The sequence below is a fragment of the Lepidothrix coronata genome, unplaced genomic scaffold (assembly GCF_001604755.1).
Source record: "Lepidothrix coronata isolate B3197 unplaced genomic scaffold, Lepidothrix_coronata-1.0 Scaffold7, whole genome shotgun sequence".
Classification (NCBI taxonomy): Eukaryota; Metazoa; Chordata; class Aves; order Passeriformes; family Pipridae; genus Lepidothrix; species Lepidothrix coronata.
Genome location: NW_016690187.1, coordinates 3,010,012 through 3,036,962, shown reverse-complemented (window position 1 = coordinate 3,036,962; position 26,951 = coordinate 3,010,012). Strand labels below are relative to the sequence as shown.

The 26,951-nt window shown below is 38.7% G+C and overlaps 1 protein-coding gene across 3 annotated transcripts; it reads left to right on the top strand.

Annotated features, from left to right (window-relative positions):
• Window positions 1–210: 210 nt before the first annotated feature.
• TRAK2 (trafficking kinesin protein 2) lies at window positions 211–26,951 on the top strand. Of its 3 annotated transcripts, none has more exons than XM_017834340.1 (18): window positions 211–361; window positions 6,552–6,685; window positions 6,771–6,879; window positions 7,890–8,084; window positions 11,396–11,449; window positions 12,231–12,301; window positions 12,958–13,074; window positions 14,265–14,474; window positions 16,250–16,328; window positions 18,026–18,156; window positions 18,368–18,442; window positions 19,063–19,200; window positions 20,120–20,199; window positions 20,873–21,073; window positions 21,210–21,508; window positions 21,822–22,100; window positions 22,315–22,414; window positions 22,949–26,951. In XM_017834340.1, exons 3-18 carry the CDS (start codon window positions 6,843–6,845, stop codon window positions 23,622–23,624), a joined length of 2,742 nt encoding a protein of 913 aa, XP_017689829.1. In that variant the 5' UTR covers window positions 211–361; window positions 6,552–6,685; window positions 6,771–6,842; the 3' UTR covers window positions 23,625–26,951. The 3 variants fall into 3 exon arrangements, with proteins under 3 accessions (XP_017689829.1, XP_017689837.1, XP_017689846.1); XM_017834348.1 differs by having other exon boundaries at window positions 6,754–6,879; XM_017834357.1 differs by lacking the exon at window positions 11,396–11,449.

Sequence of the window (26,951 nt, the reverse complement as noted above, 5' to 3'; positions counted from 1 at the left end):
TCCCCGGCCCGCCCGGGTCCCCCCGCAGCGCGGCTGAGGGCGCGGCCGGAGATTTGCAGGGCAGCAGCGCCCGCTCCTGCCGCCGCCGCCGCCTGAGGTCAGGGCCTGGGGCCGGCGCGACGGCTGCACCGCCCGCCCGCAGCCCCGCCCCGCTCCCGGCCCCCCGGCCCGCCCAGGGCGGGGACTGCCCGCACCACGCGGCCCGGCGCACTGTGGGCTCGTCACTGGCGGCGGCTGCCGGGGGCTGTAGTTCTGGGCGGGAGCCGAGCGGAAGCCATCGGGGCCCTTCCTCAGCCGCCGCTCGGTGGCACGCGGGGCTGCAGCGGGAAGGAGCGGCGCCGGAGGGAGCGCAGCGCGGGCGGTGAGTGAGCGCTCGGCCCGGCCCGGCGCGGCTGTGCCGCCTGAGGGCGAGCGGCGCGCTCTGTGCCCCGCGCGGTGACCCCTGCAGGTCAACCCTCCCTCCTCTGCCCCGGGGCCGCTCCCCGCCGAGCCGCGCCACCCCTGGGCTGTGAGGTGCGGCGGGCAGGCGGCGGCTTCCCTGCGGCTGCTTGCGGTCGGGGCGCGGTGCCCGAGCGTGAGGCGGTGTCCGGGGCCGGCCCCGCGGTCCCGGGCGGACAAGGAATTCCGGTGCCTTTCTGTGTTGGCAGCTGACAGGAGCCTTTTGGCGGTGGTGATGCTGCGTTTGCTCCGTCCGGGCGGTGTGGGCGGCCGGGCTGCGGGGGTCGCGGTGCCCGCCGGCGGTGCCCGGTGTGACCTTCAGCGGCCCGGGGTGCCGTCACCGGGGTCCGTGTCACCGCGCCTGGGAGGCAGCGCTCGGCGGCATCTCCGTTGTTGCCCTGCTTACGTATCGAGGGCAAGGAAATTTTAGCTTTTATCGACTTTAGTTAATCACATTGTTACGTTCTGATCAGCTGGTTAAACTGGAGTAAGAATATAGGTCAGAAAATGTCATTTATTCTGTCGACCACCCTAGTGGAGAAATGCCATGTGTAGTAGTGGCATGCTCATGTTTTTGTTTTTTTAATGCATTCTTCAGCTGTTGCATAGGTGCCTATATCTTGATTATACTTCAGTTATTGTTGACTGATCGTGCGTCTGATGCAAATACTTAGTATACTAATAAATAACTTCACGCAACATTGCAAGGCTGCAGTTGTTTTTACGGTTGTTTTCAGATACTTGTTATCTTTTAAAAGATGTAGTTCTGAGTAAAAATAGGCAGACTTCTTTTTAATTACACTTCTAACAGTGAAGCTAAATTGAAAAAAAATATTTTCCAATACGTGAATTTTTTCAACTCTGTAATGACAGTGTCACCTATTAGAATTGTATCAATTTATCAAATTTCTGAGTATCTGAAAATGTCATTTGAAGAGTGTTGGAAAATCAGAGACTTTTCTGATTGTGGTTTGCCTCTAAAAGTGGGCTTCCAGTATTGTACAGTAGAAGTGCTGTCTTTCAGGATTTGTTTTCCAAGAAGACACGAACATAGCATTTTCACTGAGATGGCTACAAAAGAGAAGACATCCTTTTTTTCTGATTTGATTGATAGCAATACTCTGGTGACTGAGTCATATAGATCACTCTGGTTTATTCTAATAAATAAAGGATTATAACTTAAAATGCTGAGCCCTGGTTGGGGTATATATTAAGGAACTTATACAACTTCCTTGGGCGAACTCAGCCGTGCATCAACTGAAAGCATTAGTGATTTCAATTAAATGCTATTCAAGTTCCCATCAAATTCCCATTAAGTATGCTTTATAGAGAACAAGCTTCAGTTTTAAAAGAAGCTGATTACAACCTTTAAGAACACTTTCCTCAAGAGCATTTATCACATTTTATGCTCTAACCAACAAATACACAATTCATGATAGTTCTTGATTCCTCTATGATCTTAACATCACTATGTGTGTACATAATTTCTTCTGTAAACAGAAAACCTGCAAGAAAAAAAATGTATACAGATAGTAATGTTTTGATTGTGCATTTACAGAAAAGAATTAGAAATTAATAAAACTTTATATGGGTCTTTAAGGTAGGTAGCATTCATAGTTTCAGATTAAGTTAGACTTCAATTAAGCATTTGCTATTTTTACATTGTGTGCTAAGAGTGGTATAGACAAACTCCAAACATGTAGGACTTGAAAAAAAGTAAATCTTAACTGTGGTATTCAACAGTGTGCATGTACACATAAAGCATATATACATGTAGTTAACAGGTAGTTTTGCTTCTTTGGAGAATATGGACTAATAAAAATGACTGACAAGGAGAATAAGTGAGCCTGGCCTGGTGTAACTCTGGATAAAATAGGATGAGGGAACACTGTGGCCAGCTTCATGATCCCCTTGCTATTCATCACTCTCTCAGAGGTGTTCTCCAGCTTCCCCTCTGAAGCCGTACCCCACCCCGAATTACAAACAGTCCAGGAGCTGTGGAGGAGGTGTTGGTTTTGCTTTGTTTTCTTGCTGTTCCTTTCTTATACCTTACTATTTATGGTTGAAGGTCTGTTGCAGGTTTGTTTATGATTATGACACTTGTTACTAGGATTGTGTTGGCATACGCTTTTAAATAATTTTTTTCCTTACATGAGAGAAACATAAGCACTAAGTAGGTTTCTGTAGGGACAGTATTGACTGCAAATAACAGGTGTCAGGCAACAGCAAGTGTTAATTGTGATAGGCAAAGTTTGTGTTCACTTAGATTTGTTTTTTAGTAGATAGTCCTTTGTCCTTCATCTCATGCTGGATGGTGTTAAGGATTTGGCCTCTGCTTCTGAGCACTAGTCCCAGGAATGTTTTGGCAGCAATTTGGTGTGGTCATGTTTGCTGTAATAATAGAACTGTTCCATTAACCTTGAAATGCAGAATATGTTGATTGTTATTAGCTGGCTTGACAGCATTCCAATTTTAGTAATGGAAAAAGTACTGTGTTAATGACTTGATACACTTTTTTTTTAATTGCATACTTACATAGCAGTAAAAGCTGGCATCTCAGAATAATACACTCATTCAGTTGGCTCCCTTTTGGAAAATGGATGTTGTCTTCTCTCTTAATCAAGTTAGAGTCTTCTTTGTTGTCAAAATTTTGTTTGTGTTACTTGTGGCCTAATGTCTTGCATCCTGGAATTGTACAGAGCAGATCTAGTTTAGTCTTTGCAAGTGCTTGTGAGGAGCCAGCTGCTCTCAACAAATAGAAAACAGGAATAATAGCATATTTATCTTTAAGTTTGGATGTTGTCAATATAGATGCCAATATTTTGGGTATGTTTTTAACTTTCTATGCACACAGAAATTAACACGTTTTTCTATGGTTTTCGGTTGTAAAGTGACTGTCTAGCCTTTCTTATAATTCAAATTTGAATGAGTTCTGTAGTGGTAGAATGTCTTCAGAATTACATTCTGAATTGAGATGGCATAGCTGTTTTTCTGCATCCATCTTGAATTGCTCAAAGCAATTCAAGTAGTTACAAAAGACAAGAACAATTTTTACTACTTTATAGCTGTTTTTTCTTTCTCTAAGGCTTTACTTAGTATTACTTTTGCAAGTTAATCTTGGCTGAGGTCTTCTGACTCACTGAAGGAAAAATTAACAAAAATTCCTGTCATGTGGTCAGGAGAATTCATTTTTATCTCTTTGTTACTAAGATCAAACCAGGTGTTGAAATCTCATTGGTTTAATAGCATATGTGCCTATTATTTTACTTTTTCTTTTTTTTGACCTATGCATAATGATGTCTTACTGCTGAGTAGACCATTGATGTATTTCTTGTAATGTTTTTAACATGTTTTTCCAGCCCTTATTTTTTTGTTGTTTGTGCTTTAATTTTTGTACAATTTTTACTGGGATTTTGTCAGGTCTTGTTATAACATTGGTGAACAGCAAGACTGTTGCTTGGGTCATAAGTGATAGCCCTCCATGCTTTTTAAAAAACTTTTTGGTATGAATGGGATTGCCTTTTGTTTTTATGTTTCTTTTCCATTTTCCATGCACAGATGAGCTAGCAAGCCTCAGAGCAACTTGAATTCTGTGGGGCAGATACAAAAGGCATAGGGCTGGTTCTCCCTTCTACAAGAAGCATGCTGTACATGCTCCTGATTTGAGCTTACTGCTTGAAGTTAAGTGGGAGTTGAAATGTGAAGCACACATTGTGGAGTAAAATTTAATTTAGAGAGTACAGAAATCCACAGATTGAGATGGTTATGTATGTATGTATGTATGTATGTATGTAGATATGTACGTAAAATGTTGTCTGATATTTTCATCTCTCTTGAGCCTTCCTTGAAGAAAGCCTCCCGAGAGCACCACTCCTGCACATGGGCTGTTTTCCAACGTTTGAATTCCCCTTGGTTTTTCCATGTTCAATTTAATTATTACTAAGACTCAAACATTAGTGGGAAATCGGCATATGAGGAGGTGGGGGGACAAAACTAATAAGGTAGGTCAGTGTAGAACGAGTATAGTAAATTGACAGTGGAAATAATCTTTATTTATAAAGATTTACAAATAAGACCTGATAAAGTTTTCTGTTTTCTCTTTTGGACATGCCTCTCTGAACGATTTAACAATTTTAATTTCTAGTCCATCTTTTTGTAGCATCGTCATATATTTTAAAGCCATGTTGTAAATTTTATGGGGGTTTGTTACAATGTATTTAATTATAGTTGTAACTTGCAGAAGGAATCTGCGGTCAGGGAATAATTTTATAGCTGCAGCATAAAAGAGTCATGGAGTCACTGTCAGGGTGGCACTGCACAGTGCATTAGCTGGTTGAATTTCTACAGAAGTTGCCCCATGGTACAGAAAACTAGAGCTGTGAGAAGCATTGAAAATGCAAGCATTAACTTTTATGGTGGTTTCTTATCTAGTAAACTTCTCACAGATTTTACAAGTGAGTTTGCCCTTTCAATTCAATAGCTTGATGTTGGCCTAATGCTCTAGAAAACTTTAAGCCAAATGACTTTTTTCTTTTTTTTTTTTCCCCTCCTTTGGCTGAACTGAGATTGACCTGCAACAAGTAGTGCTTTTGCTTTGCACTTTGAAGAGAGATTAAATCCAATCTTGAGAAGTAGCAGCAATCATTTTTACAATTTTACATTTTAAAATCTCAAAGGAAAAAGATTCAAAGTTGTGGAGAAACTGTCCAATGGTGCTGAACTTTATCTAGCATTACAGTGACTCTTTATATCACAAAATAAATTCATCTTGCATCTGTGTATCTACAGCAGTCTTCTTACATGTCTTTTTTTATACTGTATTGAGTTGTTTTAGAGAAGGATGTGTGTGTAGTTCATGCTTTTCAGCAATCCAATTAAAAAACAGCCTCTAGAAAAAAAATCATAAACAAATGCTGGGAGCAGCAATACATTCAGATAGAAAATGTTTCTGAAATCTCAGTCCTTCTGTTTTTAAGTATTATTAATGTCTAATTAATGTCTAATGTCTAATATGGATAATAATTACAGCTTGTAAACAGAGTACATATATAAAGAAATAAATGACAAAACAAGAAGACATTGCTCACAAGTAGGAGTTGACCTTAATGGAAGAAAGTTCTTTTTTGATCTCCTGCCAAAGTCTACAAGCAGATGAACTAGCAGGCTCCAGGCTTGCTTTTAAAAGCTCCTGTGCTGTCCATTTTGATCTTGTCAAATGAGAGGTTGCTACAGACAGCCAGACAAACCTCTGATTGTTGTGCTTGATGATCAGAGATCTTGGGAAAATGTTAAGAGCAAATTTTAAATTCATGTAAACTTTCAAGAGAATTTTATGTTTACTGAATGTAGGAGGAGGGAAAAACGAGACTTTTTTCTTTTTAATTTTGTATTTTTCTGCCATCTGGAACTACTCTTGTATTTTATATTGAAGGTGATTAAATACTCTCGGCAAGGCAACAGCAGAATTTTCATTTTAGTAAACTGTTCTGATAGGTTAACTGAATTACTCATAATTGCATTTTCTGGTTTATATGTCTCCGTGCTGTAGAGAAAACAGTAATTGTGTCGTGATCCACAAGGTAAATTTCTGATAGGTCCAAATTTTAATTAACAAACTCCTAAAGGGGAAGAGCTTAAATCAAACAGTTCTATGAAACTTTTTTTTTTTTAGCAATCAAAGTACTCAGAATGGTGGTTTGGAAATCCTAGCTTTAGAATCCATTGTTTATATAAATGTAGTAGCCTGAAGAAAAGCTCTGTTTAGTTGGAGCTGCTGTCCTTTAGCATAAAAGGGAAATGCCTCATTTCAGTGAATGACCTGAGCACACTAAATACTATATGAGAGAGAAGGAATGGTGTAGACAAATAGGTAATTGGCAAAGTCAGTGCTTAAGGTGAGATGTTATGTCTGAAGGGAGAAGACATATTTTAATGCTACATTTTACATGTACTGTGTAAACTGAGGATTAAAATGTTTGTTTACCTTTTATAAAAAAATGTTAATTATAGTACAGAGGGGAAATTCAGACTGAAAGAGAGGAAGTCACATTAGTTTACTCTTTTGAAAGAATGAAATCTATTAAACTTTGGCATTCTCTTTGTTTTATGTTTAGATGATGGCTGAGCCGAGGAGCTGGTGAAGCTCACATGGAATATCCTGTAGCAACTTCTACTGATCAGTACAGCCCAGGTGAAATAACCATGTCCTAAGATGGCAGTAAATCTGGAGTATGAACCAGCTACAGAAGTGAGTTGATGCCAGATTTGTGAGTGTCTCTGTGGCTTGATGGCTCTCTCTCTCTCTCTAAACCAAAGCAATCTTTTTATCAAAGCAATAAAGGAATGGTGCACAATGTGACTACAGAATGCTCTTTCCAAGGAAGTGAACTGTGAAGGAAGGACTCATGAGTTTTGCTCACAGGGGCTTGGACAGCATCCCTGGTAAGTTGAAGAAATACTGTAACAAATCCTGAATGTGTTAATGTGTTATAAAGCACCAACGTGAAGACAACTTTATGCTTCACATTCTTTGTGCTGCTTATGTGATATTGCAAAGGAACAAAAGTGGTGAGTCCATTTAACTTGCTTATAAAGTCAGCGTGCACTGTGAAATACCATTTGTAAAATTCTCAGTGTCAATAATCAACATTGGCATTTTTTCCATTGAAAGATACTGAAGAGAGTCTTCATTAGTGGAAATGTTGCAAAGGTAATCATCACGTACCTTCGATAAGCAGTATGTTAGCAACTTAGAACTAATGGTTCTTTATTGTTGCAATAATTGTGAAGAGATTAAGGGGCACACACACAACACAACACAGAAAGAGTTAAACTTCGTTTCCAGCATTTTGAGTATCGTATTTCTTAGAGTGTGATGATAATGGATGATAAGGGTGATAATGGAATTTTGTATTTGTTCCCCAATTTCAAAGCAATATTTAGTTGATTTTTGTAGTTACTCTAAGATTGTTTAAGGTTGTTTATGTCTATGTTCATTATCAAATAAATGCATAGAACAGAAGAAAATGAAAAATAGGAGTTTTCTTTAGAAAAGGGAAATGTAACAACCAGGATAAAGTCAATGAAAGTTTAGAAAATCAATAGCTGATAAAATGTAGGTCTGTGTTTTAGTTCAATGGAGAGGAAAAGATAGAAACTGAAGCTCCTTACATACATCATATTCAGGAAGCTGGAGGAACACATAGCTAGACCAGCCTTCCAGGAAATTGTGGGGTCAATTCGGGATGAGTAACTTGCAAATATTACAATGTAAATCAAGTATTGATTCAATAAGTATTTTGGAATTTTTTGTGATAGTGAATCATTATTTTCAAATATTCTGAAGACTTATAAATATTTTATGGGATATGAAATGTATAATACTGTAGCAATAGTATTAAATATCCTATATATTTAATAATGTACTATTGCTGCCATTTACTCACTTTCAGATGTCTGCTCCAATGAGGACCTTCCTGAGGTAGAGTTGGTGAGCATGCTGGAGGAACAGTTGCCAGATTACAAGTTACGAGTAGACTCTCTGTATCTGTATGAAAATAAAGACTGGATTCAGTCCAGTCCTTGCCATGGCCGCCTTCCGGAAATCGCTTCTCCGGCTCGTGATGAGGAGTCCTTCCGTTACATGAGTGAGTATAGCTGGGCCCAAGATATTAGTTTCTAAATATTGAAGATAAAAATGTGGATGTAAAGGTAATACTAATCTTAGGAAGTGTTCACATCCGGGAAACTTTGGACAGGTGGAAGAGAAGGCTGAGTTCAGGGGAAGTGCTTATAGTTCAGGGCTGCGATTCTAAGGGCTGAGTTAGCAAATCCCATGGCTGCCTGATCATTAGGTTCCACACCAATATAAGAGTTGGAATGTGTGATAGTGAAAAAGAGGCAGGAGCCCAGAATTGTGCTAGAACAGATGTAATACAAGAGGTATGGAGTATGCAGCAGCTCTGTTTTCGGGAAGGTGTTTCTTTTGATGATGTTTGCTCTGATGTTGTGTGTTGATGTTGTGTGTGAAATGCTGTTAATGGTTTCTTCTGGAGATAGAAAAGGACACATGCCAGGTAGTTGGGTACTAGATCAGTGTTGATCACTGCCTTCCCGTTCTGAAAATTGTAACTTGTTCCTAAACCTCTCAAATCATAAAGAAGAAAATGGACAGCTTCAATCACATGAAGAAACCTTTAATACATTGAAAATCAAATGTATAGAAGGCTGCCAAAAGAACCAAACATTTACTTGCCTGTAGTTTCAAGTGTTTTTATGTGAGGAGAATGCATTGTAATCACTTCAGAGAAATGGGGAAGTCCTGTTTCCTCCATATATTGGAACTATTGGAACAAACCACTTAGAAGAGTGAACTTGATATTTATATAAAATCTGTAATGATTATCTCTTCCTTGTACATGTCACCCCTCTGAAAGGTTTTTCTGAAATGGTGGTGGTTCTTGTTGTCGTTGTTGTTGTTGTTTGTACTTCAAACTTCCATCCAGGGTGCACAGCAAAGGAGTAAGACTAAAATATTACCTCCTAAGAGTGCGGTACTCAACAGTTTAAAGCAACCTTGTTATGAGTTAAACTTGCAGGCTTGGAACTCTTTTAACTGTGGAAAGTAATTGGAAAGCCGCTTAATGTTTATTGCTCAGTCTGTTTCTGATAATAATATTGCAAGCATAAATGATTTTATAGTCGAGTGAATGATTTCGTAGTTCACTGAAAGCAGTTGTGTAATCAGTGGGGTGTGTACTTGCCTCTAAGTTTGAATTATAAAGAGGTGGGATCAGAGTCTATCAGATGGAATGTGACATCAAATGCAGCTCTGCTGGAGCTCCCTGGTCAGCACCTGTGTGATGGAACACAGGGCTCTGAGAGAAGGACCTTCAGTCAGCATGAGCTCGCATTTTCAAACTGCAGTGAGAGGGAGGGGTTTTATCAGCAATGTTTTCATGAAGCCGGTCATGTACTGTTTGGCGGTCAAGGTACTGCAGAAAGCGGTGTCTTCCTACTTCACCCAGAGAGAGTGATGCCAGACAAATACAAATATAAATCAAGATCTAGTTATAATAATTGTTGGATAACTTGTTAGGTGAAATTTGTATCTTTCTTTCTGTTGCCTGGCTTTGGGAATAAATGTGAAAGTCATACTCTTGAAGCATAACATGGGGTTTTATGTGCATATGTTTCTACCCCTATATATGTTTGGAAACATTTTTACAACTTTTTCCTAGAGAGAATGCTAAAATTATGGTTCAAGTGAATTCTTAGTTGAGGAATAAAAATAAAATAGCAAAAGAGTTTATTGCACTTGAGCTCCTCCTCTTTTTATGGCTGCTGCTGCTATATTAGGTTGATCCCATGACCAGTTGAGTGCCCACTGGCAGTGTTTTCAGTGAGGTGGAAGAATATTTTCTGCTTCAACTGTGGTAGCATAAGAAGCCCTAAATTACAAAAGCTCTGTCTTTAGAATTGTTTTGTGTGTATGAATAAAGGGACATGGCAAAACATAGCAAGAATTTTAACCAAAATGAAGAGTTGCTTGCAACTTTCGCCTGGCAAGGTGAGTGATTGCATGTGTGTGTCTGTTCACACTGGAGAACTAGAACAAACTGTGTATGATTTTGATCCTGTACTGTGAGAAAATAACAAAAGTTATGTAGAGCTAAGTGTCAAAGCTGTTAGTTCTGTGATTTTATTTATCAGAGTAAAGATATTTGCTTTTGATTTTAGGAACCTAGTCACCTGAATAACCTTGTATGGAATTACTGTAAATCTTTATTAAGGGGACTGGATAGGAGCTTGTAACTTGAAATCACCAGGTAGGAACAGTTGCCACAGGAGAGCTGGCTGTAATATTCTGCCTGTAATGGCTGTAAATTACTTATGTATGTGCAGTGAATTTTCAGATTACTAGTAAACCAGATAAGTTTGGAGTCCCCTCTCAGCAACCACTACAGTAAAACTGACCTCCCAAATGCATGTTATACTACTGATAGATATGTATTTAAAATTTTGTGGAGAGTTTCTATTTTTTTCCTGCTTAGAAGTACAGTTAGTACATGGCAATGCTGTAAAAAAAAAAAACCTCCTAAATACTTGGGACAGCGTGTTGGGGTTTTTTGCCTAATAATCTACTGGATAAAAAAGTGTTTGGTTTGCTACATTGATTTACTTTTCTGTTAAGCTCTTAGAGAAACAGTTCAGTAAACCTTTTCCTTCTGTATTGTTCTTCCTGTCCTGCTGGCTTTCATGATGGCAAGAAAGTTTCTTTCTATACTAAAATGCAACTTGGTTTTGTTCTTAGCATAGCCATAGTGTTATGCTTTAAAAGGTTAATTGTGGACATTATGTATGTAAAGTACAAAGTCTGCTTATATAAGACAAGTAAATAAAGTCAGTGTACACTTTAGCTTGGCACTTCACTGTCTCATAATTAAGTGTTCAGTCCTCAGCAAGGACAAACAAAAGAACTGAGAATACCACTGTGTATTCAGAGTGAAATGAGTGAGATTTAAACAAGGTAAAAGAGTAAAGGAAATACTTAGACCAAATCTGTAGTAATCTTATTTTGCAGTTCAGTGATGATGGAATTAGTTTCAAAACATGTTAACTTAGACCTTCAGTTGAAGGAGATGCTGCTGCCTTCTTCACTTTCATGATCCTCATGCTGTAAAGCAAAAATAGCAAATTTCTGTTGTACTTGGACAAGTACAAACATCCATCACTTGCAAGGGAGATTTATAATTCTGCTCCTGAAGGAAATCGTATTTAAATAGTTCCCTAAAAGGCCTAAGAAAGTTTTAATAGTGTAAAAAGTATGTTCTCCCCAGCTTTTATTTTTAGTTGTGGAAAATGCATGCCAAAAAAACCCACCTATTTCCTTACATTTTAATTCTTTCTCCTCTTTGTTCTCTTTCCCCCCCATATCTTTCATTTGCTGTCACTCTAGCTCTTATTGAACTTCCTTCCTCCTCCTTGGATGGATCTCACAAGTTTGCACAAGGTAAATAAGGTGTCTTTGTTACTACCATCTTCTCTTTCTCAGGACATGAACTAGAGCAGACCAGTGCTTTGCATTTTGGCACTGTGTTTTGTTCAAAGTTGTTGAAAATTCTTCATGCTTTGTTTGTTCTTCACTCAATCCTGTTTTTCAAATCCTGCTTGCTCTCAGTTTTCTAATAGTTTTACAAATTCTTCAAATGTTGAAGTCACTCAACTAGTAAGATAGGATTTACTACTACATCTGAAATGCAGATGTACATCATCTCATCTCTTTTTAATTGTTTTCAAGATGGTGAAGCCCTTAATAAATGCATTTTCATAACTAATCCCTGGGGTCTGCATACTTCCTGTGTATAGCTCTCACACACACTAGTGGGAATTTTGTTTCAGGGCTAAACTATGTGTTCAACTATATTTAGATATGCTCCGATATATTGTTCCCCTTTCCCCAGCAGGCTGGATGATTTAATTGCTTAGCTGTATGCAAAAAGTTGATCTTGAGATTTTTCTCCTTTTTCTAAATTTGAAGGATGTATGAACACCTCAAGTCTTAGTTAATATTGCTGAAAGCTGTAGATGTTCAACACCTCATTTATCAGTTTCCCAAATGAGTATTGTTTTATATTTCTGAAGCAGAAGTTAAGATGCATTTTCATAGCCTCCACTAGTTTCATGAATCTAGTACTGTATTTGTATATAAAAAACTTCCTCTGAGTTTAGCTCTCCCCCTTCCCACAGTCTTCTTGTGTTTCAGCTACTTCAGTAAGCATGTTTCTCTTCAGTTCTTGGCACAGGTAATGCAGAACAGAAGACCTACAGTGACGCTGACATGGTCAAACGTCTGTTAGCTGAGGTGAGCTTGTCTCTGTAGTGCTGTGCTGGTGTATTTGAGGGCAGGTATTTGATGAAGGGTTTTGTTCAGCTACTGGAAATTTTGGTTCAGTTATCTACAAGAGCAGCTTTTCAAACACATGGGTGATGACAAGCTGCCCATTTGCTTGCGCCATCTCAGAAACAAAATTTAACAAAACTGTGGGTACCCATGGAGCCAATGAGTATAAGAAAGAAGCGGCTTTCTTCTGGTTTCCTGTTGCTCTTCTGCTTTTGCCCTCTCACCACTATTCAAGGTGAGCAGTCTGTTCTGGAGAAAGTGTCACTTGAAAGGCAAAAGTAATTGTGGCTTCTTTGCATGATTCAGCAGAGCCCACATAACCTTTCCAGTACTCAGCACAAAACCCAAAACTGTCCCCAGGTTTGGTGCTGTCCCCTCTTCCTGTTGCTGCAAATGTCTGTGGAAGAGAATATGCTGTATCAAAAACCACAGATATGGATGTGTTCTGGACCCAAATGGTGAAGCATTAATCATTGTTCTAACAGCGTTGATCCATTTGAGAATGAAGGGGGATCTCAGAGTGGTGATGCATTGAGCAATAGCTAGGAAAATCTAAAGCTACTCTGAATTTAAACCTCATGATCAAAAGGAGACATTTGTTCTCATTTTGTGAGCAGAAAGATCGAGACCTGGAACTGGCAGCTCGAATTGGACAAGCCCTCCTTAAGCGAAACCATCTGTTGATGGAACAGAATGAAGCCCTGGAAGAACAGTTAGGACAAACTCTAGACAGAGTAAGTGATTGCTTTTCCTTGGTTTTTTTCCTTTATTTAGGATTTTTCCCCTTTTTTTACTCTCTCTCTTTTCTATTTATGATGGTGGCAAGAGGATTAATAGAAATGGATTATTTAATTGTGAAAGCAGGTGATTGGTGCTCTCAGACTACAAAAGTATGCTTGGATGTCATTTTTCTAATCATCATTGCTTAATCACCTTTCTCAGTCCAGGAACTGACTATGAAGACTGCATATTGTAATTACTGAGAAATTATGAGAATGTTAGATATCATTAGGGTATATCAGACCATCAGTCTGACTTCCCACCGTTAAACTAAGAATCTATAATAGAAGTCAGAATAAGAGGTTGTATCTGACATGACCTGCTACATAACAACTTCACAAGTGAGGAAACAGCCAGAAAATGAACTGGCTTAATGGGGTGTTTACACTGAGAGTAAACAAATTAATAAATAAAATGTAATGAAAAGTGAATTCTGATCAAGATCTTCATCCATCTTTTCCTTTAAGCACAAATTCTCGATCTAATACTTTTTTGTTTTTATTTCTTAAAAAAAAAAGAATTAAATAGTTTACAAATAATCCTTGGTCAACAGATGTAGTCTAATGTAGTGAAATGGATTTAGCTGTTTGTATAAAACAGTATGCTGGTAACAAAAATGTGCTCATAATCAGCTGTAGGACAGCATAAACTTATGTATTCATATAAAAATTTAGATATGCAAAATGGAATTTAGCTAAATGAGATCTGTCTTTTTGGTTTTGTTTTTGGTTGTCCTATGGTTCATTTAATGTGGAGACTGGAGGGTACCGGTCTACACATGTAAATAGTTGTTTCTCAGTCCTTCTTTTCAGAAATTTGACAGTTCAGAATAATGGTCATAATCAAAATGATAGTTAGAATGTTAAAATGAAGACATGTATCAAAGCAGCTGGAAAATAATTTTGAACTATTTAAAAACTAGGTTCTGTTGTTCATTTCTGCTTTATCTCGAATTTTCAGTCTCCCTTGCAGTGGTAAAATGATGATTTTGTGAAATTCCTGTAAAATAAATAGAGATGTGAGCTAGTCTTTAATCTCATTTTAGACTGGAGCAGTGATGTTCCAGAGGGCTGCATAAATAATACCCAGTAATACTGTATGTCTAAAGTGTATTTCACGAGGTGGTGATCTCCGTTTGTCATAGGTTAACCAGCTGCAGCATGAGCTGTCAAAGAAGGACGACCTGCTGCGTATTGTTTCAATTGCTTCTGAGGAGAGCGAAACGGATTCCAGCTGTTCCACACCGCTCCGTTTCAATGAGTCTTTCACGGTACCACACGATCCGTTGCAGCTGGATGTCTTGCAGGATAAACTCCGAGAGCTGGAAGAGGAGAACCTTGCTCTTCGGTCGAAGGTACATCCGACTTACAGTGTATGCCATGCGTGAAACCAGTCAAGGTGGTTAAAATCCAGCATCAGAGTTTCCCTTGAAGTGAAGGGTGACTGTTTTGTATACAAATCATACCCTCCACGCCCACATCCCTCTATTTCCCTGGTTCCTCAGTATCTCCAGAGTTCTCCAGTAGTCTGTTCTCAGTGCATTTGTGATACGTGAAAGAATATGGGAACATATATAAGCACCCAGCAAAAGTATTTGGACCCATCAGGTCCTCAGGCTCGTGTGACTTGTTTTGATATAAATCTGACCACAATTAGCAGGAGTATTTTGGGAATTCCATTCTGTTGCCATTATGTTTTCATCAGATGACATTTAATTTTAAGGGTTAATAAGCTTCTAATTAAATTATTTTAAAGACACACTTAGTTTTGACTGTGTGATTAATTTCTGTATTTTAACTGATTCCTCTTGTGTATAAAACATGAATACAGGTGCTGTGCCATTAAAAGGATAAAGACTAAATGGCCAGACAGAGTAATGGCTATTAAAGTCTTGGAGCCTACAACAAAGGTTCCAAGAATTGGAATCTACAGATGCAGTGTCTTTTCTTTGGTAGTGAAGAGTGCAACTTGTAAAATGGTACATTGGTTAAAAGTGGGTCCTTTTGTTGCTTTTAAGGAAAGGAGGTGTTGTTTGTAAGAAGGGTGGGATTTGGGGGTTTTTTGTGTATGGTGGTTTGGGTTTTCTTTTTATTTGAGCTTTTCCCAGTGTAAGCTTGATTCAGCAGTACATCCCTTTAATGTCAACAAAATATACTTTTCCCCTTGTTTTATCTCCAAAATACTCAGCACGAGATGCACATTCTTCCTAAAACTCCCTGAGACAAGATGGATAGTTTAGTAGTGCTGTAGGATAAGAAAGAGAAAATCAAATTGCATTTATTGTGCTCCTGACCCTGCACAAGACTAGGCACAGATTAATTTAGTCTACTTTAGTGTGAAAAAATTGAGTGAAAAGAGCATGCAATCATTCTGTGATACAATACAACCTTTGTTGATTTGAAATAGCCTCAACCATAGTGAGCCTATATTTGCTTTTTTAACTTATTTTCATATGACAGCTTTATGTAAAGAAGTGTGTTTGCCTGCACTGGTGTGGCTGTGCTGCTGTTCGCTCACATAATCTTTAAAACCATTTACTAAGTTTTGTGGTGTGAGTCACTTACTGGCAAAGTCCTGAATATAGAAGACTTGTCTGTGCTGAGTTTAATATTATCATCCTCACAGTCAAAACGGAAGTGGCAATCTAGTGTGCTTGATATTGTTTAGATATGTTGTGATATTTGGTCTCTGGCCCAGAAAACTTACATTCCAAACAGCCTAGCTGGGGAACACAGAGAAAAGCTGTTCTACCACGAGCTTTTCAGTGCCATAAAAGATTTGGCTAACATCATGCAGTTTTCGAGATTTTTTTACTCTGTGAAGTTTTGAAGTGAATTTAATTGCTTATTTCTGATTACTGTCTTGGTTTACTTTCCCTACCAAATTACATCTTTTTGCAACGATTTTTTATTAGAGCCAAGAGATCAGGTTTTGTTCATATGTCTGTGTGTCTGTCACTCAAAAGACCTATAAAATTCAGGGAAACAGGTTGTGGTGGAAGAAACAATTTGGAAGTGTGAGCAGATGTTAGAGGGGAGATTCTTCCATTGCAAGAATTTTAGAAATAAAAATTTATAACGTTATAGATAAACTGAAATTGTTATTGATAAAGCAAAAAATTTCTTGAAGGCTTGCCATCTGAAGACAGAAACCATCACATATGAAGAGAAGGAACAGCAGCTGGTCAATGACTGTGTCAAAGAACTCCGTGAGTATCCAGGTTGCATCTTGCAGTGACAAAATGGTATTTGAAATACCTAGTGCCTATACCTTCTTAGTTAACCATGAATCAAAAAATGAGCTTCAGTAATCTATGCCAGTCATTCAAGACTTGCTCTTTACCCAAATGTAAAATTGTTTCTGTATTTCATCAAGTTTCACTCTGTCATTTAAATGTAGGTATGTATGTTGTGTTTATAGAGAGCAAATGAATGCGAAGTCTAATGTTCATGAACTTCCTAAACTGAAGCCTACAGACACTAGCAAATTGACAAAATATTCATCTTGTATAGAGTATTCAGCACACTTGACACTGAAATGTATCAGTGCATAGACTCTTAAATCTACAAACTCCGTTATTTTTAAAATATGTATTATGAACCAAAGCATTTAAATTAGCAAGTGTTTTTATTTGTGTAGAACAGTTGTTTGTATTTGCTTTGGTGATTGCTTATTTGCAAAGAATTGCAGCTGCTCTTATAGAAGTGCATGTTAAGTTGTTGGGGGTTTTTTTGTGGTGGTTGTGTAAACTGGTGGTACATTTTTTTTATCTGTAGTCATTTGATGTGTACTACTTCCTTTGTGCATAATAACCTTAAGCTTATATTTTAAGATTATTTTTTTCTATTCAACCACCATAAAGAAGACTGGGTTGCCGCTTGATTTTTCTTGTTCCAGATGACCCCAAAATACTATGAATTGATACTTAGTTGGTTAATTTACTCTGATCCCTCTGGGAAAATATATATCTTTTGCAAATAGAAGGTCTCCTATTTTCCTTCAGTGAGAATGTCTGAGTTCACTTTTTTATTCAATTCTAGAGCACATGTAGGCATGCTAGGTAAATTAGACTTGCAGGAAGAATCTTATCCCAAAGGGTGTGTTGTCTACAGCTGTAAGATTCACATTTTCACAAAAATGGTGTCTGACTGAGTTTAAATGCCCATGGGCCTATAAAGCATGACCTTGTCCTGCAGTAAATCTGTGAGGTACAACAAGGACTAAATTTGTAGTGTCACCTTTATGCAAGATTGATCAGACTTTCTTATGACTTTGCAATGCTTTGGGGGAAGTATACAAGTGAGACTAACTGCATAAAAATATGTCAGCTTTTTGAGTTGTTCTGTCATCTCACTTGATGAAGTGATTGCTCAAAGAAAAAACAAACAGGAAGTTGTATTCAGTGGGTCTTTGGGGAGGAGATGGTGACCAGAATCAGGAGTGTGTGCTATGCTTGACAAGGTCTGACAAAATGCCTTTGCTTACAAAGAATGGTAGTTAAAAACAAGATTAATTCAGAACCCAACTTCTTCAGCATATTCCAAGTCTGCCCTTGGTCATGAGGGGTTGGGTCATTTGAAATTGTTTATAACATCTTACCTTGGATTTTATTGCAGTCATTTCACATACCTGTGATGTGTGTTTCAGGTTCTGCATACTTAGCTCTTAATATGTTACACCTGCATTTGAAGTTAACTCCTTCTGTGCCTCCTCCTTAATCTTTTCTTTATGGATGCTCTAAGGCACCTACTCTTATGCATTATGAATTGATTTCCTAAGAGTACTTGTTGTTTTTGCAGATTATTCTTGACTTTCACTCATCCTTTCTGGATTTTGGGTTTAGTTTGGGAGTTTATTTCATTTGCTGGGAGAAGGTCTCTACTAAGTTTCTTTTTATGTTTGTAGGGCAAACAAATGCTCACATTTCCAGGATAACAGAGGAGTTGTCAGAGAAGAGTGAGGAGGTGGTTCGCTACCAGGAAGAGATCTCATCCCTCTTGTCTCAGATTGTAGATCTTCAACATAAACTCAAAGAAGTAAGGAAATGCTGATAAAGAGTGTCCATGTGTGTGTCTGTGTATGTATCTGTGCAGCGTGTGCTCACCAGTGCTTACAGCAGGTAAAAATTTACCTGCAAGCCTGGAGCTTACATTGCAAGAGAGTATTGGTTTCAGGAAAGTATGGCAGAGGATCAACCTCTCAGGGACATCAGCTGAGAAAATGATGAGCACCTTTTTGTGCTTTCAGAATGTGATTGAGAAGGAGGAGCTGAAACTTCACTTACAAGCCTCCAAAGATGCTCAGAGACAACTGACAGCAGAGGTACTTAAGGTTTCTACATATATACATTTAGATAAATGTTTGAAATAGAATACAAGAGAAAGAAAACACAGAGAGAATAGGAACTGCTACTTTTTAATTATGTAGGACTTCTAATCTTTCATTGTGGTTGGAGTCATGATTGGAGGAAAAGAATAATTACTTTAATCTACACAAAAAATTTTCTAGTTCACAGGGGTATGAAGGGCAAGGAAGGTGTTTCAAGTAGGGAGGTCTTAGTATTCTTAGTGGTTACAAGAAAAAATGTTTTAGTGTGAATTACTGATTATATCAACAATACTGTAGCTCGTTAGGTTTTAAGGCAGTTCTCTTCTTTTGCTTCTTTTGCATCAGTAGTTACTGTATTTGCAGAGTTTTTCAATGTATTTTTCTTTGGATTTCATCGTACTTTTTCCTCTTTTGGATCTTAATATGGACTTCATGCTTTATCAATAAAATCGTATGGTTGCTCTGACTCTTGTCCATTCCAGATGTTGGCTTGTGCCATGCAGTTGGAAGAATATTAGTGTTGAATCAGTCAGTGTAGGTTCCTGTAGGAGTTCATTCAGGTTCATTCTTCTTCTCTTTGAGGAGATCACGCAATGGCCTCTTTTCTCTTTCAGCTCCATGAGTTGCAGGATCGGAATGCAGAGTGTCTGGGGATGTTGCACGAGTCCCAAGAAGAAGTGAAGTTGCTGCGCAGCAGAGCCAGCTCTGCTGCCTGTCTCTGCCACCGCCAGTCCTGTGGAGCATTTCCTGTGGTAACAAACACTGCTAGCACGGCACACACCGGCTGGCACAGACAGCCCGTAGTAGCACACAGCTCTAGGAGTACACTGGCCATTACAGGACCTGCAGCACAAGATGTTTTGTAGCAGGCAAAGGAGCTGATCTAATAGTTTTTCAGTTTTTCAGTGTGTACACTTATGAGAATTTTATGTATTTGGAAACTAACCATTCCCTTGACACACTGTGATATTACAATTATTTTTCCTTTTTTGTATGCCATTTCTGCTAATGAGGGATTTAGCACATTCTGCAGCTTGTGCTCGGTTGTGCTAGTGTATTGTTCAGTGTTGATGTGAATTTTATAACTTGCCAGTGTTTCTTAAAGAAACAAAGCATCTTTTCAAGAATTCAGAGTAATTTTATGTCCTTGTGAGATTAAATTTGAAGCATCATTAGTAATACACGACCTAACTGAGTGCCAGAGATGACTAAACTAGTGGAAAAGGGTTAAAGGCTTTGATTTTCCCCTTCATATTAGTGTCAGGTGTGTTCTGAATGCTGTATTCAAAATATCTAGGCTGTGCTGGGAATTCATCAGGTTTTGATTGGTTGTTCTCTGTACGGAATCACTCATGCTTGGCCTTTTAAGAGTGCTTTTACAATTGTAACTTAACTAAAGAAACCAACATAAAGAGTACATGAAGAAAAAGCAGATGTTGCTAATGAAAACTGAACCCAGACTGGTTACACATAAGTGTGGTTATGGTGGAAAACTGCCCCCCATGCTCTTCCTTCAGAGTCCGAAGGATTTATCCAAAGCGTTGTCCATGTTTCTTCTGGGAAAACATGGAGATTTTTAGAAGTAATTTTTACAGATGTTTTCTGCTAAAATTGTTAGAAGGAAGACTTGAATCTAATTTGTCAGCTCTTGTGGTTTTCCTGTTTCTCTAGGATTCCCTTGCAGCAGAAATTGAAGGGACAATGCGGAAGGAGTTGAGTCAGGCTGATGAATCTGTTCTCTCCAAGCAAAAGTATGTTTTCAGATCCTTATGAGCTATTTTGATATTTTTCTATAGACTTGTACGCAGTAAGGTGAAACTGATTTCTAGGAGTCTATAAATGTGTATATTCCCTCTATAGTAAGTTTTCTACATAACTTAATAAAAAATGTTAGTGGTATTTGGTAATGTTTTTAATTTTGAAACCTACTATTCGTACTGGATTCTGTGAAGAAGTTGGAAATTTGCTAAAAGGATGTAATTTCATTCTTTAATTAATGAGATTTTTTTGATCCAGATTCTCTGATGCACAGGACTAGCTTTATCCCTTTTAATGCTTGTAGAAAAATTCCCAGACAAATGACATTATACCTGAAAGATTGATAACAGTTTTCAAAACCCTGAAGACGTGTTCCTGGATCTTATACTTCTGAGCAAGAATTAATAAATAAAATACATGCTTTTGAATATTCTAAAATAGTTATCAGTAGAGGTTCAGGTCTTTCAGGTTAAAGTAAGTGGTGATTCTGATACTTAGTAGAGTAGTTCTCCTGAAAACATGAGTGCCTTAGGCAATCCTGTTTTTCTGGACATCTTTTTAGTGAGGTCTCTACAGACTTTTGAAAATCTGTTTTTCAGAGCTTTTTTTTTCATGGTATCTTTTTTGCTTCTGAAAACCACATTTGTTTGCTTGTCTTTTCTGTAGGGATCAACAGAAACGAGTATTTGACACTGTCAAGACTGCTAATGTCATTCGTGGCCGCTCTTCCTTTCCTGCTCCATTGCCAATCCCTGGATCTAATCGGTCAAGTGCTGTTATGACAGCAAAACCCTTCCAGTCTGGTGTGCACCAGTTGGAGAGCCACACACGGATGGCCACGGGGAACAGCTCTGAGAAGAATTTGAAGTAGGAAACACAGCCTGTTACCTTCTTCTGAAACTAACTGATTCAAAACTAAATCCAGATTGGACCTCTGCTGTGTAATGGAGACATAGTTAGTTTAGTAGTCTTAATATATATTATTATTTGATGTTTCTCACAGAGACACTCACATTCCTGGCCAGCCGGGAAGCCCTGGAGACAACGACTTGGTCACAGCTCTGCACAGGCTCTCCCTCCGTCGTCAGAACTACCTGAGTGAGAAGCAGTTCTTTGAGGAGGAGTGGGACCGAAAATTGAATTTGTTGGCTGAGCAGAAAGAGGAGGCCAGTGGCTTCAGTACACCGACAGAAAGCTCTTTTTCCTCGGGTACAAACTCAGAATTCACTGATCTCTCTGCCAGCTGTAGTAATCTCCGTGTCCTCCTACCAGAAAAATTGCAAATTGTCAAACCCATTGAAGGTAAGAGGATGATCTTCTTCTCATCAGCAGAAAAGGATTTTAGATTCACCAGCTAAATCATTGTTGGTGTGTGTATAGCTAGGTATGATGTGCAGTAACCAGAAGCAGTAGTATTTGGTAGGCTCCATGCCAACCAGCTCATCAGCATCACTTTCTACTTGGCTTTCTTACATGGGGCTAAGGTTTCGCTGTTTCCTCGCACTGCCATCCGGGTGCATCGTGTGGATCACAGTGTTGGCACCAGCTGGCTGCAGTTATTTTGATGATGATACAATAGTAGGTAACAGCTCTCTCTTCTCTTTTACCACCCCAGGATCTCAGACCCTTTTCCATTGGCAGCAGCTTGCTCGACCCAACCTAGGCACCATTCTTGACCCAAGACCAGGTGTTGTTACTAAAGGCTTTACCCCTCTGTCTGATGACACTGTGCACCACATATCTGACCTGGAGGAGGATGATGAGGAAGAAAGTGAAGGAGGCATAACATTTCAAGCACAACAGTCCTTCCCAGAGGAAAAGAAATGTACACTGGCAAAGCCAGTGTCAGGGATTTTCCTGCCACCAATTACTTCAGCAGCAGTACCACTCACCAGTAAGAGGCATTGTTACCGTTTCTTCCTAGTTTTATTTTGCAGTGTCCTTTTCTCTATGGAATGTGTTTGACTGTGTGACAATGCTGTCTTTGTTCTTTACTTTAAAAAAAAACTAAAAAAATTAGCAGTGATAATAACACTGTCTTAAACTTTTATTAGTTCTTATGTGCCTTTATTTGTACCCTCAATGGATGTAAATTCTTCACATTGCAGCCTCAAATCCAGGGAAGTGTCTGTCTTCAACAAATTCCACATTTACCTTTACTACCTGTAGGATTCTTCACCCATCTGATGTCACTCAAGTTACTCCCAGGTATGAGGACTGCTAACATCCTAAATGTTGCTGTATAGGATTAAACAGTTTCTTTCTGGCTTCTGATATATGGACCAGTTTTAAAAAATACCAAGGCAGCTAGGCAACACGTAAGATATTACTAATACACATAGTTGTGATTACAAAGGGAAACTTGGTATTCTCTAGAGTGAGAGTTAAAACAGGTTAGGGTGACTTAAAGCAAGTAAATTTTAACTCTTAAGTAGCAAGTGCCTTGTATCATATACCTGGTGTTAAAAAAAACGATTCTATGATAATTTATTTTCCAATTCTGTCATACATTTTTTAAACTAATTGGACAATGATGCTGATATTCTATCTAATACAGTATAAGTGATCACAGAAGGTAGATTCATTGATACTTTGCAGAACAATAATTCTGAGTCTACTAAAGCTGGAACTGTCACAGCTACTAGCAGTGGTGTTCTGTATACTAAGGCAAATACAGAGCAGAGCAGATATAAAGATCTCTAATGTGTGCATATTCTCTGTTTTGTTTTTATTTTATTTCAGCTCCATGGGTGCTCCATTTTCACTGGGAAATTCTAGCAGTACTGGAAACTCAGTAGTGAGTACTCCAGCCATTTCTTACAGACTTAGTATTGGAGAATTTCTCACCAACAGAAGAGACTCAACTACTACTTTCAGCAGCACAAGCAGCCTGGCCAAACTTTTGCAAGAACGAGGCATCTCTGCCAAGGTTTACGACAGCCCCATATTGGAAAAACTGCCTTTGCTACAACCCCCTCGAACTCTTCCCATTCCTTCTACTCCACCAAATTCTCCATCGCGTTCACCTTGTCCTTCCCCTCCACTGTTTGAGCCTCGAGTGCATCACTCTGAAAATTTCCTGGCTTCTCGACCAGCAGAAACATTCTTGCAGGAAATGTATGGCCTCAAGCCCTCCCGTAACGCTCCGGACATAGGCCAGCTGAAGATGAACCTGGTGGACAGACTGAAGAGGCTGGGCATTGCCAGGGTGATCAAGCCCCCTGAAACACAGGACCATACGAAAAATCAAGGGCCAGAGGTTGGCTTGCAGAGGCAGGACTCAGCTGGGCTTTTAAATGCAGGTAGCAACTTAATGGTAGGACTGAGAAGAAACCAGAGTCTTCCAGCCATGATTGGAGCACTGGGAACTCCAGCTTGCACACAGTCATCGAAAATGGGTATCCTAAAAGAAGACTAACTGGCTTGAAAAATGTTTGACTTCAAGCATAGTAAAAAATATGAGGGATGAACATCCAGTGGAGGCATCACTAGATGTGTTACAGAAGAGTTGGAGAAGGCACGTGCATGTTAGAGATGTGGGAGGGACAAGTGTTGGGATCAAGGAGCAAAAGAACATTGCTTGGGTTTGAGGAAGAAGGCTTTTGTGGGAGAAAAGAAAGAGGAAACCAAAGCTTAATTTTGAGACCCCCTTCAGCATCTGTCTTAAGCAAAAGTAAGACTATTGTAGACATTCTCAGTGCTTTAACCCTTTAAACTGTATGTGTAGGACTGTCTTGCAGGTGTCCTACTTTTTTCCAGCATATGACCATAGTATTTTACTAGTTGTTAGCAGTCAGGCTATATCATTTAAATATGTTATTAAAATAACAGTCAATCTGACCAGTATTACTGATCCAAATTCCTCTCTGTAGCAAACAAATTCAAAAAGTTTTTTTATTCTTGTATTTTCCATTTCAGGAACTGTGCTCTTTTGAACTCCTGCCCACTTTGAGAAGCAGGGGAGAGAATATGTAGCTCTGTGTTAGAAAACAATACTTCAGTTTACAAACACAGAAACTGGTGGTCAGGATTTATATTTTTGAAATAGTGCAATTGTGCTAGTGAGGTATTAACAGAAGTTAATTTTTTCCCACAGCTTCGGAACGAAGCACACAGGAATGTGCAATGAATAAGAATTAAGAAGCAGGAAAGTATGTATTGGGGAAAACTTCAAGCTAAGAAATCTTTTCAAAGTGTAGTGTGCATCTGTTTAAATGAGGATATTTTTGCACACACACACACACACAGATATCTCAGGCACATTTCAGTGTTGCAAAAGGAAATAAACCCTTGGTGCTTGATTCAGAGTTTCTTTTTATTTGACATATGTGAAGAGCATTTACTTCAAGAAAAGTGTTGGAAGTTCAGTAGCCTGCCTCTTCTCTTGACAAGTAGACATTCTGTACATTTGGGAGTTCTGCAGTAAACTTTATGCCTTTCATTCACTTATTTCTGATTTTAGGCAGGATTTATTTCAAAGATTTCATTAAGAGCAGATTTTGCCAGTCTGTATTTAGAAACAGGAAGAAAAAATCTGGTGTTCTTTGAGGCATTTTAATGAACATTTTAATCCAGTGTTTTGATTGATGGAGTGTGGTTCTGAACATAACTGAGGCAGACTTTCCAACTCAAAAGAGAACTCCATTTTAGAAATCTGGTTTCTGAGTGGTAATCATCAAAATACTACTGCCCATGCTGCTTTTTTTGTTTCCTTCCTGTCAAAGGTTCTAGTCATAACTGAACAATCTCTAGTAGATTTATTGTGTAACTTAAAGAAGAAGAAGTTTGCCCAAAACTACTTGGAGGAATGGGTCTTTGCTAGTGACCTGAAGGGAAACAGGTTCTTAATCTTCATGTAAATTTTCACTGTACCTGTCAACATTATAAAATTATTTTAGTTTCCATACAGTTAGATAAAACAGTTAAGTTTACCTTGCCTGTATGCAGATGTGGGACATCGCTGGTAGCTGTTGGGGTGTGTGGTGTGAAGAATCAGTGCAATTACACTGATTGGCGTTTGCTGTAAGGCACATCCACCGTAATCAGCACCCTTGTTGCTGCAGGGTTGAGTGGAGTAGGGCAGGAAAAGAAAGCTTCTTAACTTTGTTTATAGGAAATTTGTAACGTGGCCTTTCTGCTTTTACAGTTCCATAGATCTTGTGATGACTCTTTGATAAAATTTTTTGGGTTTTTTTTTTGTAAAAGGAAAAGGAGTAACCACTTCAAACTTGCACAGGGATTCTGAGCAGAAACTTGTCTGTCAGCAGCGCACAGAAATATTCAGGAACTCCTGGAGTTGCCTTTTGCTCTTTAAGCAAAATCTTACACTTATAAAAGGTGAATTTTATTTAAAAGACTGTATACGGGTTCATTTTGTTTTTTAAATGAAAAATATTTAATTTTTTCCTGTAAGTATTTATGTTTGTCCGTACTTAGCCATGTCTTGCCTAGCTACATAAGGTGAGAGCGAAAGGAGGGGGTGCTATTTTGGTCTCCAGTGATCTGAGACAGGTTCTGCTAGGTATCTGGAACTTGCAGGGAAATGATGAGTTGATGAAAGATTAGACAGTTTGGTATCAACAGAGAAGTGTGTAGCCTGTCAAAGTATGTCCATTTTGTGTGTTTAGTGTGGGAATACATGTAAGTTACAGAAGGTATTAACGCTGTGTTTCTAACTGGCTTCATTAGCTAACTCCAGCCATTGGATCATTCTGTGTGTTAGCAGAGTAGCTAATCAGCTAAAGCAGAATTTCTCTAATCTAAAAGCATATAAATTAAATGCATGTTTCTCTTTGGGACGCTTCCATATTCCATAGCCCAACAATACAAAGTGGTTCAGTTCAAACAATGCTGTGGATGTCGAGAGGTTGGTTGGCTTGTTTTCTGTAGAATGAGATTTATCATCAGATACTTTTACATAAGGCAAAAAGAAAATGGAAGAGCCTGTATTCCATTGTGTTTGTGTGTTTATCCGGTTGGTCAATGCTGTGGTGCATTTGTTGAAATTCTGTCATGCATTTATACCTTTGGATGGTCATGAATTACATTTTGTAATACATCCCTAACTTGCAGCAACAGAGAAAATTCATACTTCTAAGTTTACCATTTTGTGCCAAAACCTAGAAGATAAACTTTTTTCTAATAACATGTGTTTCTGAAAATTTTTAGAAGTCGCCATAATTCTAGGACCTAATTTGGCTTCTGTTGTCTCTTGTAAGAGAGGTGAAAAACTTGCATGACTAAAATAGCTAAGATCCTGCACCAGACCTTTTGTTTGAGTGGGAGGTAAACCTAGAAGGAATGGAGAATTGCATTTCAGCAAGGTTCTGTTATCTTGCAGGTTTGAGCCAAAAACAGATGCTAGAAAGGACTTACCTATGCTTGTAAAGTCACAAGAGACAAGGAAATTCTTGTTGTATTTACCTGTATTCCAACTGTCTTAAACAAAGCACAAACTTAAAGCTTTCTAGTTTCACTGTTTGTTTTTGATAAACTCAGTGATACCTGCATGCTCAAAATGCCTCTGGTCAAAGTTAAATGTCTGCTGCAGTCAAACAGCAGCAGAGAAGGAAGGAGAATAATTGGGTTTGGGCTTCATTTGGCTGTTACATGAGGGGATTATACACAATGTTTAACAGTCTGAGATTTTCATGGTATTTTTTTCATCTGCTTTTTGCACTTACTGTTGTTTCATAGTGGAATGTAAATTTGATAATAAACATGTATAACATGCCATTTTCCAGTA

What these genes read in the sequence shown, in the direction of transcription:
- TRAK2 (XM_017834340.1), top strand. Translation starts at nt 6,843, where the DNA reads ATGAGTTTTGCTCACAGGGGCTTGGACAGCATCCCTG. An exon ending in TCAAACGTCTGTTAGCTGAG is followed by an intron (nt 12,302 to 12,957) that starts GTGAGCTTGTCT and finishes TTTTGTGAGCAG; the next exon opens with AAAGATCGAGACCTGGAACT. An exon ending in ACCTTGCTCTTCGGTCGAAG is followed by an intron (nt 14,475 to 16,249) that starts GTACATCCGACT and finishes AATTTCTTGAAG; the next exon opens with GCTTGCCATCTGAAGACAGA.